This window comes from Convolutriloba macropyga, chromosome 8 (genome assembly GCF_964194025.1).
Source record: "Convolutriloba macropyga chromosome 8, txConMacr16.3, whole genome shotgun sequence".
NCBI lineage: Eukaryota > Metazoa > Xenacoelomorpha > Acoela > Convolutidae > Convolutriloba > Convolutriloba macropyga.
Window position 1 is genome coordinate 50,075,595 of NC_134475.1, and position 17,372 is coordinate 50,092,966.

At 38.5% G+C, this 17,372-nt stretch overlaps 1 protein-coding gene across 1 annotated transcript; it reads left to right on the forward strand.

The window, feature by feature from the left end:
* Positions 1 to 2,077: 2,077 nt before the first annotated feature.
* LOC142345095 (delta(14)-sterol reductase LBR-like) lies at positions 2,078 to 14,504 on the forward strand. Its single transcript, XM_075397180.1, has 4 exons — positions 2,078 to 2,322; positions 8,967 to 9,223; positions 9,594 to 10,135; positions 14,096 to 14,504. The coding sequence occupies exons 1-4, from the start codon at positions 2,229 to 2,231 to the stop codon at positions 14,463 to 14,465; spliced, it is 1,263 nt and encodes a 420-aa protein (XP_075253295.1). The 5' UTR covers positions 2,078 to 2,228; the 3' UTR covers positions 14,466 to 14,504.
* Positions 14,505 to 17,372: the final 2,868 nt, after the last annotated feature.

Consider the following 17,372-nt stretch of genomic DNA (forward strand, 5'->3'; position numbering starts at 1 on the left):
TTTCCCCTAAATCTTACTCATCAAAATGTTTGTTGATCTGAACTAAGCGTACGTGATTTGCATTCAGTGAAAACTTCAACAATTTAGCATTAAATGCGCCAAAAAACAGTTCAATTGTTTGAAACTCTTTCACGCGGCTATATTTGGCAAAAACCCTATAATGTACTGCAGAAATTAAGGAATATGCTCGATACAGATCACATACTCTGGAATGTTTTCGTTCTGTGCCAGCCCCCACCGGTACGTTATTCACCCCCAGACCAGATACAGATCACGTGCACCTGTCCACTCGCATTGTTTTTAAACCTCCATTTACAATTGATGCGTTATATAACAAGTTACTTTGTAAAAAATAACACGTGTACCTGGGGGCATCAAAGTTAGATGTCTGCTAAGCTGGAGCGGGGGGGGGGGGCAGGGGTTCAGAATAAATCTAATATCTCTAGGCATTGGTTTAACCAGCTTTCCATTTGACTGGTCACTTCATATGCAGTTAAAAGTTCTTTTTTCGAAGCACGTGGTTTTAATCAACCTCTGATTATGTAATGGGATTGAACGTGATATAATTCTGAGCTGAAAACTTTTTGGCTGACTACAATGAGGAATGTCTTCCATCGCAACAGCTCATGCAATTCAGTCGAGGAGCAGAACAATGTCTCAACAAATGCTAGAAACAAACCTGAGAAAGGTTACATATCAATGGCTCGGAACATGATGCCTGGATTCCTCCGCAAACGTTTTGTCAAACCTCAGGAACACAGCTGTTTCCTTTCATAGGCCGAGGAACTGGGAGTGAAAATAAGCTTTTAGGATCTTTTCCGTTTGTGCCCACCCAGTACGTTATGCACCCCTAATTACAGAGCACGCGTCATTGCACAGTAAATTATTATTTAAAAAATAGCACGTGCGTCTGGGGGTTGCAAAAATAATATGCACGCACTAAGCTGGGGGGGGGGGGGCACGAACGGAAAAGATCCAGTTTTTATAACTCTGTTCGGATCTATCTCCGTGTTTTTTAAGACGCCCATTTACAAATTATGTGCTGTTATAAAGCACGACTGTGTTAAAATGTCTTTCCCGTTATAGCCCCCCATACCCAGCTACAACATATTTCCCAGTCATGGTAAACAAACAACCCATAATGGGAGCTATAATTTAATGGGGTCCTATAATGGAAAAGACGCATTGTTTCTTTTGTACCGGATCTTTATGCCCCCCCCCCCCCCAAAGAAATTACATCCCCCCACATGGTATATTTACGGTAATTCGCGGGGCTACGGTATATAAGCATTTAGCTGGTGCTATAATGGCAACACCCCTATTTGCAACCCCGCCCCCAAGTTGGGGCCCAGCTAATCTTAATTATGCATAGCCACCCCCTCCACTTCATTTACCGTAGATACCATAATGAGGGGACAAGAAAGCTGGAAGTGCTCTAAGAGCGAGGAGTTATTTTCTCCGAATAGAACCAATCAACTTCTACCGGGGAAAAAGGAAACAGCTCTCCAGGAGCCAGAAGTTGCCGATACTGTAATCAAAGCTGGCTCAATACGACAGCTTCTGTCCAGATATTCGATCCGGAGAGTGAAACAAGGCGAAGAAACTGAGTGTGTTCCGGCGGAGACAGAACTATTCGGTCGATTTTATCCTTCTATTCCAAGGTTTTCCAGACCATCAAGACCTTCAATATCACAAACAGACGTTAAAGGGAACTGTTTAATCTACCATTTGCAAACGAATTTTGTTTTCATTAAGGCCGCTCCATGTCTGAACCAACTAATTCTAGGATCCATCGCCCCCCCCCCCCCCCCCGCACCCACCCACATTCGATCTTTTACGTTTGTGCCCCCCCCCCCCCCAGTACGTTATGCACCACCCAGTTACAGAGCACGTGTCATTACATGGCAAATCATTATGTAAAAATAATGGCACGTGCGTCTGGGGGGTGCAAATAATATGCACCCAATAAGCTGGGGGGGGGGGCTCCAACGGAAAAGATCCGATCCATAAATAGATAAAAAGCCGACTACAGATGGATATAAAAAACGTGGGGAAGAAACAGTTCCCTCCCCGTTAAAGGTTTATTTGCCCGACTACAAAGTGCTCTGAAGAATTTATTGGCAAACCTCAGAGAACTGTTTACAATTCCACCAAACGTTTCCCAAGCGTTAACCGAGTTTTTGAAATCATTACCTCTCGCTTTATTGATTCTATTTCTAATATTTATTATGAATATTATCCCATTAGTTGTAATAGCCTCTTATAAATCGGAAGATTGTGTTTTGGGAGTTATCTGTTGGGACAGTATTTATGATACAGACGGTTACATGACAGTTTATACAATGCCAAAATACCCTCTATGCAAAACCTTAGTTCAATTCCGGAGCCTTAATAACAAAATCATCCAAGAATCGTGCAAACGCTTATCTTACAAGAATCTTGCATATCCGGAGGCTATCTTGCAAGGTCCTGCAAGATAGCTGTCGGATATGCAAGATTGTTGCAATTTTCAATTTTTAAGATTTTGGAAAATTTCATTTTATTCTGATCAGCAAAATTTTCGAAAATTTCATTTTATTCTAATCAGCAAAAAGTCAACACAGTATGTTTATAAGGGATTTATGATAAAAACATGAAAAAAACTAGTTCTGGGTTTTTTTGTACATAATGAGAGGTTAATTACCCTTAGGATACTCTGATTCAGTACTGATTTAACGTTTTACTAATGGAATATCATGAATCAAAAATGTTTTACTATGGCATTTGGGTCCGGGTACCCAGGTTGAGGTCTCAAATTTTGATATATTCACACTAAAATGTGCGCACAAGGAGGTAGATTGGGCTCAAGTATTCAAAATGGCAGTCTGAAATGTTGATTAAACGGGTCTTTCCCATTATAGCCCCCCCCCCCCCCCCCATGAAAATATAGCCCCCATTATGGTATATTTACCATGATGGGGGGCTATAGGTTATCTGACCACAAAGCTGGGGGGGGGGGGGGGGCTATAATGGGAACGACACGAATAAACGCAAGAAAGTTTGAAGTTTGGAAACAGGCACATTCGTATGCCCAAAAACATAGGCAACTTTGAACACTCAAAGGGCCGGCTATAAGCAACTTCGAATGACCAAAAGTTTCAACAAATGGACCACTTGAGCGCACAAAATATCGAAGTTGAAAAAGATCCACAAGAAATTGCCCTTATCATTGATTCAACTCTCATACTAGAGTGCCCAGTGAAGTGAAAGCTTTTTACATATGAAACATCAACTCACTTTAAGTAGCAAAGTGTGGAGCGCTGATTGAGTTGCATGCAGCATCTTGCCTTCCATTGGACCGTAATTACCTTATTTATACCATAAGGGGGGTAATTTCATGGCGTCATAACGAGAACAACCAAAAATATGCGCAGTTACCTGGACGGTTCGCACCAGTTACAATTGCGCAGCTCATTGACCATGATTATTAAATTTTTATTTACCTCCTTTATTTATTTTATTTTAAAGCATCTATAAACGATATTGGATCTTTTCCTTTTGTGTCCCCCAGTACGTCATGCGCAGCCCAGTTACAGAGCACGTGCCATTATGCAGTAAATCATTATATTAAAATGTTGCAATTGCATCTGGGGGTGCAAAAAATATGCACCCATTAACCTGGGAGTCTGTGGGGCGGAGGGCACAGACGGAAAACTCCAAAAAAAGCAATTTGGTCAATTCTCGTCTTTTTGAGCAAAAACGTTCATGTTCGATCTTTTTCTGAAAAAAAATGTATGTTGTAGGTTTTTGGAGACCAGAAAAATTGAAAATTACCTGAAAAGAATAGATATAAGGCCGTGCAAGGTAGGGGGGTTGGCTAGATTTGTCGGGTTAAATTTATCAATCTAAAACATCAAAAATTTAGAAGTAAAGTTGGGTAAAGTTCGGATGGGTCTAACAAGTTTTTGAGCGCATTTTTTAAGTGCAAGGTTCAACTTTATTGTGAGGTATCAGCTAATTTTGCATGCTACTTAGTTTTTTATTGCCATAATCGGAAAGCTCTACAAATAAAAAAACAATTGCGAGTGATTACTTACTTTCATTCTGTCAATTGTAGCAATGCGCATAAAGTTTTGGACAAGCCGATTGATTGAAAAATATAAGCAAAGTTTGTTTCGTTGCCAACTTTGCGCACATGGCCGTAAGATGTATCTATTGCACGTTCCCCAAAACTTCTGCTAGCACCACTGAGGAACTGGACGATTTTGCCCCACTTCCACTTGTAGTAACAACACTATTCGATACGTGGTCGGCTGTGCTGTGAAGGTTAGCCCAACCGCGGTCTCTGGATACTTGTGATCTAAGCGGCTTCTGATACCTTCTTCGTTCCCCTTGATTGATTGTCCACAGTCTGGTGTAAAAATCGGAACCTTTAAAAGCCACAGCTTGTTCTCATTGTCTGGTTTTAATCTGATCACAGTTGTCTCTATATATAAACAGCACCTAACCCAAAAAAATGTGAAAAAAGCCTCTTCACTATTCGAGTTGAGTAACCTTCCAAGAGCATTTTCGTCCACTTTTACAATTAGAGTCGGTGCCGGGCAACATGTGTAAGGTCTTCGTTAGAAGTCAAAGCAGAGCAGGGCAGAGCTAAACAATGTCGGAGGCTCACAGTTGAATTGAAATGAATTTCGATCAGCCAAGCGAATGGACGGGTAAAGCAGCGGGGCAAAAGAAGGAAGCTATACTACCGTTCTTGGAATTAGGTTGCACACCTGGATAGAACTTTTTAATAACAAGGCGGCTCTGTAATGTGCGATCGCACATAAGGTTCCGACCCCGCTCATCCATAATTTTGGCATAATTGTCTACCAAATGAGGAACAGATAGAAAAACACAAAAAATTCAAGTATTTTTCAAAAAAAAAAACTGGTGTATGAAAAAAAGATAGCCTCAAAAGCAAATAACTCAGTGGAGTAAAAAATGATGCATTAGATTGATGAGATATGCCGATATTAAGAAAAGGAGCGAAGACGAACGGCAAAATCAAACAACAACAACAAACATTAATTACATCAAAAAATTTATGTCCGTTTTAAAAAACAAAACTTAATAACAAAGTCAAAATAGGGCCAGATAAAACTGAAAATAAACAAAATAACCTGTAATTCACCGGAAAAAACGGTTATTCACCAGTTCATAATAAAGCTTGGTAAGAATTAGACAAAAAAGAACAGAAACTTTAAAGTTAGAAAATTCGCTGAATTTTTTAAAAAAAAAACAAATAAAAAATTCGCGGAATTTTTTTTAAAAAAACAAATAAAAACAAATAAGTACTGAAAACCGTTAGGAATCAACTAAAACATCCCATAGGTTTACAATTAACAATGCTTCTCTAGAAGGGAATTAAGACTTCTTTGTAATCAAATTTTTTTGCAGTTACAAAAAGAACAATAAATAGACAACAAACTAAAAATCAATTAAAACTTGTCAGAAAATGCTTTGAAGCCCTAAAGCCATACTTTGGCCCCCAAAATATGTTCGATTGCACCATCGTCAAACTCCAATAATGTATTATGTGGCCTCTATCAATGAAAAATTTCAACAATTAGACAAAAAAAAATAAAAATTATGTAATACTTGTTTTTTTCAAAAAAATTTATTTCAAAAGACATCAAAGCCATTAATTACAAAATAAAAAACTTGAATAGGTTCGTCCATTCTTCCAAGGGAAGCCCTTGAGGCCTGCAATCATCCAGAATATGTCTTACGTCTACAAAAAGAACGTAAAATATGACAAAATTAATTTACATTTTTTTGTGAAAAACCCGTGTCGAAGCCAGTAAAGTCATAACGAATTCTTTAAAAACATTAGAATTTGTGACAACAATCCCTTTTGACAACCTCCTTTGACAAATATAATGTCATCTTTAACCTTTAATTAACGAGACCAGGTAAAAAACAGACAATAAAAGGAACAAAGTTGCGAAGTTGAATTGTTTTTTTTTCATTTTGGAAAACAATTGTTTTCAAAGTCATGAAAGCCATTATCTATCTGCTATTATTAGAATATCGGCTCATCTACTTTTCCAGGAAAAGCCAATCAAACCGGGTCATTGTACAGGAAATTAAATACGACTAAAAAGACGAAGTAAAAACCACAGTTAAAGACAAAATTAAAAAATTCAATTAAATTCTTCGAGAAAGTACTGTCGAAGCGGCAAAGAACCACAGTCTATATCTTTAAGGATTTAAATATTATAAATTGTGCGTTATTTTGAAACCAAAAAATGTGATACAGGAACTGACAATAACGTGATAATTTGAAAAAAGTAGAAAACATGAAAAATGGGCAACTACCTAAAAATTAAAAAAAAATTGTGAAATCTAGTAGTATCAAAGACAGAACACCATAACTTAAGGCGAAAAACCACAATAACGACTAAAATTGAATTCAGCAGAAAGAGGGAGCACTCTTTGATATCTGACACTAAGCTACAAGCTGACCAAATTAAGAGAAAAATGGAGGCAAAGTTCAATAAGCCATTTTTTATTTAAAAATCAAATATTTTTAAAGCCAAAACGACCATAAGCTTTCAAGAAATCAACTAAATATATTATTTTGAGCTAATAAAGAAGCCAATAGGACCTATCACTGAGCTTTGATTTGAAATATTCTGTTAATTAATTAATATAAAAAAGATCGAATTTTTTTAATAAAACCGACTGATGACAATCCAAATTATTTCTGGATTGTAACGGTCCAAGATTGGTACAGAACTAGTTCTGCTAATGCTGATTTTCCATTAGGAATATTTAATTTTTGGAATGCCATTGATATAATTATTTTGTTAGTTACATATTCAAAAATAAATTCTGCGTTTTTGATAATCAAACAAAAGTTAGCAAAAGCGGCAAAATTTTATTTACAGAGCACTCTCAACGGAAGTTGAAGTGGAATTAGCCCCCTTTTAGTCTACAAAGATTGTGTTAGTGGTGTTTGGTTGTGCTCTTCCCGCAAATTTAATCAGAGTGGACTAAAGAAACTTATTTCGTGCTGTTTTTGATGAAAGAATCTGATTTTTGTGAAATATTTAGCCGGAATTTGTGACAAAAAAATTCAATTAAAATAGCCGACAATATATTTTGTCTTTAAACGTAAAATCAACAACATTTTTTTGAAAAATTTAATAAAATTTTATCAAAATTGCCGAAATTTTAGTCGAAAATTCCGAAAAAAGGTGAATGAAATCAACAGAATTCACTCTATTTTCTCGAAAGTTTAAACCTCGATATCTCCATCTCAAAAGCGAAAATTAAACAAATTTTAATTCGATATTCTACGCTGGACAAGCTTTCTAATGATACCAGTCTCAACTCTCTACGATGAATATATCGATCGGCCAAAATTGACTGAACAAAAAAACCCATTTGAGTATATAGTTCCTCCCCCCCCCCTCGAGAGGGGTCGGAACAATTAACGAAAAATTCCGCAAAAGAGCGGTGCAATAAAATACAAGTGAAAACACTCTATCGTAACGTTTTATAATTCTTTTTTGGTATTCAAAATTGTACAATCAATAGCATAATAACGGCGATAAACAAAATCTTAGCTCCCAAGATCAAAAGCAAAAGCGAACGAACAAAAAACGGCAAATCTAGCAACATTTTTAACAGACTTAGTCTCAGATCGGTCACCGAGATGTTTTTCAAACTTGAAAATATTAACCTAAAACGAGCGCAATCGATTTAGCATAGTAGTAGGTTCAAAGACTTTATGTTGTTGGCACAATGTTTGAGTTGTCTACGCAATATAGAACAGATTTTATACATACTTGATTGTTTAGAAATACTCGATTCCGTTTGACTAAAAGGAGACGCATTTCTTGTTGAATAGATTGGTCTTTTATTTACTTGGTAACAGAAGGCACAAACGGAAAACAGCCACAATGCAATGCAAAAATTTTGTTTAGAAGCTATTTCTATAAATATGGAGATAAGTCTGAAAACGAACGCATAAAATTCTGGACATAAACACTTCTGAACATACTAAAAAAAAGCAAAAGCCATTTGAAAGAACGAAATTCTGTAAGATGTACGCACAAATGTACGCACGTCTGATGTCTTGACAAACCCACTTTTGAAGGCACTAAGAACAAATAAAAATTCGGACATACAACAGTCGACTGCTGCGCGTCCAAAACTTCCTTCGCGTTCTTTGTGCGTTCAAAAGTGAGTATGTCAAGACATCAGACGTGCGTACATTCGTGCGTACATCAGATTTTGGTGAGTGCAACGGAATTTTTTCCGTTAAAATGTTTTTTGCTCTTTGTTTGTATGCTCAGAGGTGCTTATGTCCAGACTTTAATGCGTTCGTCTCCAGACGCATTTTCATATTTATAGAAAGTTTTTAAACAAAATTTCTCTAACGCATTGTTTTCGAGGATTTTTTTTCCGTTTGTGCCCTCTGTTACCGAGAAGGTAAACGATCAATCTTTTCAGCGAGAAATACCTTTTATTTTTAGCCAATCATAATCGAGTATTTCTTATCATTTCTGGACATAAGCATTTTCCGTGTGGTGCAGTCTGGTCATAGGTATGATCCCTCTGAGTCCTCATAGGTATGGTCCTGCCGACTTTCATACTGGGGCATCCAGGGAGGGATATTCCTTATGCCATTATAACCAATTTATTATCTTTTCATTCAATACTCCGATTACCAGTTGGCAGTTGGCATTGGAAGCCTGCCGTTTTAAAATTTAGTTGATAGTTTGATCTGATGTTCGGTTGCAAATAGTCTCCTATCGAGTCCAAAGGACCGCTGAGGCATAGCCAAATGAACAAGTCGTACGATTAGAACTTGGTAAACTTACTTTTATACAGTATCAATCATTTTAAAAATGGGGTAAAATATTGGGTGTATTTTGTGTATTTTTTATCACATTTAGTATTTTGGAGTTGGGTATTTTGTCCTGACACCTATACAGACATATTTGAACTGGTAAATGTCGAATCCTTTATCATGGTTTCCGTTTGGTACTGTGTCCAGCTAGTGTTGGCCGGAGCTCCGGTGGGTGCGCTGGCTAGGTACGAAAACAACGAAACAGGCGAACATGTTTGTGTTCGACACAACGCAGTTTTTGCTCTTTACATTTCACTGTCGTTAATTTTCCTGTTATTTTTATTACCTTACACATCATTACTAACAGTTTATGACTATTTCATGTCACTTTGTGTGGCCTCTTTAGGGAAGTGTTTCCTTTCCCCTTAAAACAAAATCAAAATTTTTATTTTGTTTTTTTTTTTTGTTTTTATTGCCATCTTTGGTTAAATTAGTGCTAGTTTTTGCACTCCGTTATAGAGATCTTTCTTTCATGTTATCCTCCCTCTCCTCACTCCTCGCCCACCCCACCCCCCTCCCCCCCCCCACACACACACACACAGTTTAGTGTTAAATAACGTAATGGGAGGGTTGCTTTAATGGTAAAGACTCGATAATATTTCGTATAAATTAATAAGAGGTCAGAATATAGCCAATACAATTTTTATTTGACCATCAATTTTTTACCATAAATTATCAAACACTATCGGGGAAAAGGAAACAGTTACAAAACTTAGTTTACACATTCTTGTTAGCATTATCACTTCATTTGAACAGTTTCAAAACGGAGCATTTAAGCGGCGATGCAAAGGTTGGATTCGAAATATTCAACTTTTTTGTGGGAAAAGCGACGCATCCCTTAATTCGGGGAATCGACATGAAACGATTTCTGTCCCTTCGCCCGGGTCTGATTGGTTTAGTGTGCTCTGATTGGCTACTTTTACTGCACCATTTAGAATCGGGGCGACATCTCAACTGCTCATTTATTGCAATTTGCATACTACATTTTTGTTATGTTTTACAAGCTATGAACTTGGAAATTGACTTTTTGGTCACATTTCGATACACGAGGGATGGTTTTGGGTACATGCATGCTTGGTATTCTCTAGTCTTTATCCCCTTTTGTTACGGACTCCAATCCCATTACTTGTTCGATTTGACTGAAAAGATGGACAGCTTCATCATGACGAATATTCCAGGCATTTCAGTGGGTGCTCTGGTCTTCTTCATTGGACACTATTTGCTCTATGTATCAGTCAAACAGAAGACCATTTTCAGGGACTGATTCCATTCCTTTCCATGTGAATAAAAAGTTTTTTGGTTTTCCCCGTTGTATGTTAAGCCGCGATAACTTCTCATGAAAATATGAGAGCAAATTTGTTTGTATTAGAATATTTTTCTATATTCAAAAGTAGATTGAATAAACCTTATTTTTTAAGCTGAAGGCCATTTGGTGTTAACTTCATCAAACAGCTAAACAAATAGACCCACCAATTATTATAATTACACTACCCGGGTCGAATGTCCTCCCTAAAATCCTCCCATTTTGATGTAAGAATGGGGGTAATTTGTCTATGGGGGGTAAATTGATGTAAGAGTGTGGGGGTAATTTGTTCAGAGGGGGTAAAATGATGTAAGAGTTGGGCTGCAATGGGAGGACTTTTAAGGAATTACCCCCCCCCCCCCCTGACTGAAATTGCCATGTAAGAGTGGGCTGCAATGAGCTGCAATGGGAGGACTTTTAAGGAATTACCCCCATGACTGAAATTGCCATGTAAGAGTGGGCTGCAATGGGCTGCAATGGGAGGAATTTTAAGGAATTACCCCCCATGACTGAAATTGTCATGTAAGAGTGGGCTGCAATTGGCTGCAATGGGACGAGTTTTAAGGAATTACCCCCCCCCCCTGACTGAAATTGCCATTTAAGATTGGGCTGCAATAGGCTGCAATGGGAGGAGTTTTCAGGAATTACCCCCCAAGACTGAAATTGTCATGTAAGAGCGGACTGCAATGGGCTGCAATGGGAGGACTTTTAAGTAATTACCCCCCCCCCCCCGACTGAAATTGCCATTTAAGAGTGGGCTGCAATGGGAGGACTTTTAAGGAATTAACCCCTGACTGAAATTGCCATGTAAGAGTGGGCTGTAATAAACTGCAATGGGAGGAGTTTTCAGGAATTACCCCCCATGACTGAAATTGCCATGTAAGAGTGGGCTGCAATGTGCTGCAATGGGCTGCAATGTGAGGACTTTTAAGGAATAACCCCCCCCCCCTGACTGAAATTGACATGTAAGAGTGGGCTGCAATGAGCTGCAATGGGAGGACTTTTAAGGAATTACCCCCATGACTGAAATTGCCATGTAAGAGTGGGCTGCAATGGGCTGCAATGGGAGGAATTTTAAGGAATTACCCCCCATGACTGAAATTGTCATGTAAGAGTGGGCTGCAATTGGCTGCAATGGGAGGAATTTTAAGGAATTACCCCCCATGACTGAAATTGTCATGTAAGAGTGGGCTGCAATTGGCTGCAATGGGACGAGTTTTAAGGAATTATCCCCCCCCCCTGACTGAAATTGCCATGTAAGAGTGGGCTGCAATGGGCTGCAATGGGCTGCAATGTGAGGACTTTTAAGGAATAACCCCCCCCCCCTGACTGAAATTGACATGTAAGAGTGGGCTGCAATGGGCTGCAATGGGAGGACTTTTAAGGAATTACCCCCATGATTGAAATTGCCATGTAAGAGTGGGCTGCAATGGGCTGCAATGGGAGGAGTTTTAAGGAATTACCCCCCCCCCCCTGACTGAAATTGCCATGTAAGAGTGGGCTGCAATGGGCTCAATGGGAGGAGTTTTCAGGAATTACCCCCCATGACTAAAATTGTCATGTAAGAGTGGGATGCAATGGGAGGAATTCTAAGGAATTACCCCCCTGACTGAAATTGCCATGTAAGAGTGGGCTGCAATGGGCTGCAATGGGAAGATTTTTACGGAATTACCCCCATGACTGAAATTGTCATGTAAGAGTGGGCTGCAATGGGAGGACTTTTAAGGAATTACCCCCCCTGACTGAAATTGCCATGTAAGAGTGGGCTGCAATGGGGGGACTTTTAAGGAATTACCCCCTGACTGAAATTGCCATGTAAGAGTGGGCTGCAATAAACTGCAATGGGAGGAGTTTTCAGGAGTTACCTCCCATGACTGAAATTGCCATGTAAGAGTGGGCTGCACTGGGCTGCAATGGGAGGACTTTTAAGGAATTAGCCCCCTGACTGAAATTGCCATGTAAGAGTGGGCTGCAATGGGCTGCAAGGTGAGGACTTTTAAAGAATTACCCCCCATGACTGTAATTGCCATGTAAGTATGGGCTGCAAGGGGCTGCAATGGGAGGCGTTTTCAGGAATTACCCCCGAAGACTGAAATTGTCATGTAAAAGTGGGCTGCAATGGGCTGCGATGGAAGGAGTTTTAAGGAAATACCCCCCATGACTGAAATTGTCATGTAAGAGTGGGCTGCAATGGAAGGAAATTTAAGGAATTACCCCCATGACTGAAAATGTCAAGTAAGAGCGGGCTGCAATGGGCTGCAATGGGAGCACTTTTAAGGAATTACCCCCTGACTAAAATTGCCATGTAAGAGTGGGCTGCAATTGGCTGCAATGGGAGGAGTTTTAAGGAATTATCCCCCCTGACTGAAATTGCCATTTAAGATTGGGCTGAAATGGGCTGCAAAGGGAGGACTTTTAAGGAATTACCCCCCCCCCTGACTGAAATTGCCATGTAAGAGTGGGCTGCAATGGGCTGCAATGGGAGGCATTTTCAGGAATTACCCCCGAAGACTGAAATTGTCATGTAAAAGTGGGCTGCAATGGGCTGCAATGGGAGGACTTTTATGGAATTACCCCTATGACTGAAATTGTCATGTAAGAGTGGGCTGCAATGGGCTGCAATGGGAGGAATTTTAAGAAATTACCCCCCTGACTGAAATTGCCATGTAAGAGTGGGCTGCAATGGGCTGCAATGGGAGGAGTTTTCAAGAATTACCCCCCATGACTGAAATTGTCATGTAAGAGTGGGCTGCAATGGTCTGCAATGGGAGGACTTTTAAGGAATTACCCCCCTGACTGAAATTGCCATGTAGGAGTGGGCTGCAATGGGCTGCAATGGGCTGCAATGGGAGGACTTTTAAGGAATTACCCCCCATGACTGAAATTGCCATGTAAGAGTGGGCTGCAGTGGAGGTAAAATGGTGTAAGAGTGAGGGGGTAATTTGTTCAGAGGGGGTAAATTGATGTAAGAGTTGGGCTGCCAAGGGGAGTAAAATGGTGTAAGAGTGAGGGGGTAATTTGTTCAGAGGGGGTAAAATGATGTAAGAGTTGGGCTGCCAAGGGGGGTAAAATGACGTAAGAGTGGGGCTGCAATGGAAGTATTTTTCAGGAAAATGCAGCTCAAATCTCTTACGTCTTTTTGGGCTGCATTGGGCTTCCAAGGGTGGTAAAATGGTGTAAGAGTGAGGGGGTAAAAGGCAAATTAACCCCCACTCTTACATCTTTTTTGGTCTGCCAAGGGGGTAAAATGGTGTGAGAGTGAGGGGGTAAAAGACAAATTACCCCCCAACTCTTACATCGTTTTACCCCCCTTGGCAGACCAAAAAAGATGTAAGAGTGGGGGGTTAATTTGTCTTTTACCACCTCACTCTTACACCATTTTACCCCCCCCCCCCCTTGGAAGCCCAATGCAGCCCAAAAAGACCTAAGTTTTGAGCTGCATTTTCCTAAAAAATCCTCCCATTGCAGCCCCACTCTTACATCATTGGTCTGTACTTTCGACAAGGGTACAATGGTCTATACTTTCGAGGCGGTTCTTTTTTGGGAAAGAATTGATTTTTCTTTCAAAATCCTCGCTTTACCGTTTAAGATGCCTTAATTGCTTTGTGTGCATTAGGACTTGGTCATCCCAAAAAAAAAGACTTACGCCAAATGAAGGAAGCATATATACACGCTGATTTGCGAGAGGGGAAGAGTGGGTGGGTCATCTTAGCTTTTTAACTGCATGATGAAGGACACATCAAGCCTCCATGTGTTTTCATTGTACTGGATACGTATTGTCAAAAATTGGAAGTTCTTGAGTCTCCTAGCAAGCTTCCGTTACATTTCAAAGAATTCAAAAAATTAAACTTTTTTTTACTTTTTTGAAGACTTTGGGGAGAATTGGAATTTGAGTGAAATATAAAACTTAGAGGTATTCTATTGGAAGGAAGGATGGATGGAGTTGTTCCCACTTTCAGAAGGATGACATCTCATCCCAAAGTGTACTACCTGGACCACTGCAAACTGAACAATTCCAACAAAACAAACTGTTCCTTCATCTGTTCTGGCTTCTGGGGAAAGTGCCGCCATCCAAACTTACTGGGAGAAATGCTCATCACTTTGTCCTTCAGTATCGTCTGCGGATTTGGTAACGTGTCTGTTCATGTCGCTTTTCTACTTCAGATGATATTTTTATTGTGTCGAAGTGTTCGCAAAGAGTATGCATACAAGAGAGAATATGGAAACTGCTATAAATTTTATTCCACTAAAACTGGAGCTTTTATATCCAAAATGAGATAGATCTTCATCTTCAACTAAGCAATTGAATGTTGGAAATGACCTGCTTTGTGTTCTTAAGTTTTTAAAGTTTTAACACACACGCATACAAACTAAAAGACACACACGCACACACACCACACACACACACACACACACACACACACACATATATATATATATATATATATATATATATATATATATATATATACGCACGCAAGCATGCACACGGCGACGTCTTAACAAACAGACGTACCAAAATGTAGAAATTTCAACTAATGTGATTGGTTGAGAAATTTAAAACACTGTGCTTTCATGCGTTCAATTAACCTAAACTGGACATAGATTAATTCTAGATTGTATTTTTTACCGCATCCGGCCATGGCCATGCCTCAGTGGCCCGTGGGACTTGATGTGAATCTATCACAACCGAACGTGAGACCAGCTCCCCCCAAAAAATATATTTTTTCTCTTTTGGCTTGTCGCAATTTCTGAGCAATTTTACGGTAATATTCGTATTTTATTTGCAAAATGGAGAATTTGTTGAGCAATCATTCCACTAGAAAGCAATACTCGCATTTTCTCAGTTGTGATGGGCCAGCAAAAATATTTCCATATTTTGGTACGTCTGCCATTTTCGCTAGCGCCCATGCACACAGACACGTAAACACAAGCACACATGTCTAAGCCCACAATATGGTGGGTACACTTAATTCAGTCGGATTAAAAGTAGAGCCAATTAGAAGAAGGTTGCTTTTTAGTTAGGTTAATTTTGCTTAAATACAAATTGAACTGATTGTTGCAATCAATTATTTGCTTTGACTCTGACATAATCTTTCAATCAGCTCGACGTCCAAATTGCTAAATGCTTGCATATGACAAAAGATATACAATTTTTTTATTCAATTGAAACCATTTCACAAATTTGCCTTTGGGTCCATTTTTAAAAAATGTCAAAGTTAAAGTAAACAAAAAGATTCACACGAGTCTGTTCGTGCATATCTGAAATGATATCGCACAATGTTAACACAACTGCCTTAGCAACATATTTCGTACCATAAGAAAAGCGTCTGAGCAACCTAAAAAAATTAACGACCTAAAAAACATTTCTTTTCAGACCACTGGTTATGACAAACTCTTTTTGAAACGTAGCAACATTTTAACGTTTAGCTGATTAAATGAGTAGAAATTGTATGCTTTTGAAACAATTATCAATAAGGAGGCCATAGGGAAATCAAATTAGAACAAAACAGCAACTTCGATTAGATATAACGAAAAGAATTGCGTCAACGTATCCAAACAACACTTCTTTATGAGATTGACCAATTTATTGAAAATTAGTTCCAAAAATTCACTCATAGAAATTATTTCATAAATTTCCCACTGTCATTTATTGAAAAGGTTAAAATTTTGTTTCAGGTGTGCAATTACAGCCTTAAAGTACACAAATTCATCTGTTTTTGTAACTTCTGTCTTTTTTATTTTCATTCCCGCAAAAAATAACGGTGTCACAATAAAGTTGCTTAACGTCTTGCCAGTTGTGTGCTGAGCACAATCACAATGGAAGATTATTCAGTGAGAATTTTATCGGGGAAATTGTCGAGAAAGCAACTATTGACACACGAAAAGAAGGACAGAAAAACCAAATGAAATTGAAATTCTGAAAAATTAAAAAGCATCATAAAGTATGTACAAACACATCTATAATATCTGCTTGCTCAGCAGCACATACTATCGGCAATTATGTGGCGTAAGAATAATAAATGAAACTAAAAATTACAAGAGGGTAAAATATTTATCAAAAATTCGATTAAATTTCTGAGGAATTGGCATCAATAGCATTAGAACAAATAATTAATTACAAGCGGATTGAAAAGTTGATGTATAATGAAAAAATGTGTGTTGTTCTAATCTATCAGTTTAATGGCATACTACAAAATAGAACTACCGGATGCTTTGAAATCTGTCTACTTTAATTTCTGAAAGTTTAGATTCCGAATAAAAGAAGTGAAATTTTTTGAAACTAGAAGACAAATTTTAATATGTTTTTTTTAAATCGAATATTTTTTAGGCTGTTAAGCACTATGCATTGCAGCTTTCGATATGTTTGGTTTTTCTAGAGCGAAGTTGCAAACTCTTATGACTTCTTTTTGCTGATGAAAGATGATGCAGAGCTACTTTCCAGCAATTTTTCACTATAGTCAGTTCTTTGTGGACATTGGGAAACCAACACACGTTGATACCTGTGGCACTTGTTTGGCAAATCAATGAATATTTTTTTGTGAATTTTCTTTTACTTTCTATAAAAACGTTTAAATTAAAAGTTAATTTCATGGAAACAAAATGGCGGTGGTAAAATTTAATCAATTTCTCCCATGCTTCCTCAAAGGTCATTTTTTTACAATACCTCAGAGCCTAGAAGTTCTGGGACCAGGTTCGCTCTTCTTTTAAGGATAATTCAAAAAAAAATATTCTTCTATCAGACATTGGTATCCTCCTGGTCGATAATCTCCTTTATTTTAAAACGACTAATCCACTGCTCGGGGATATCACATTGCATCCAAATGAATACAAGAAAAGTAATGTTGAACTTTTCGATTCTCAATTTTTTTCCCCAAAAATGGTATTATTTTTACAGATTTAATGGAACTTTGTGGACCTGATGGCTCAATACTTTTGAAACATTTATGTTCACTACCTAGAGAAAATGAAGGTTTCTATTTCCAAGCTAGATTTTTTTCATTTTTTCTAAAAACAAATTTTACTGAGACACATTTTTAACAAAAACCGAAACATTGTCAGCTGTCCGTTTTGGACTCACGCTATCTTATTTACAGCTAGTTTAGCAATTATGTTGCGAAATTTGCCAGTTTTCTCCCGCGAGCGGTCGGTTTATAATTTGGGTAGTTGAATTGTATTATAACAATG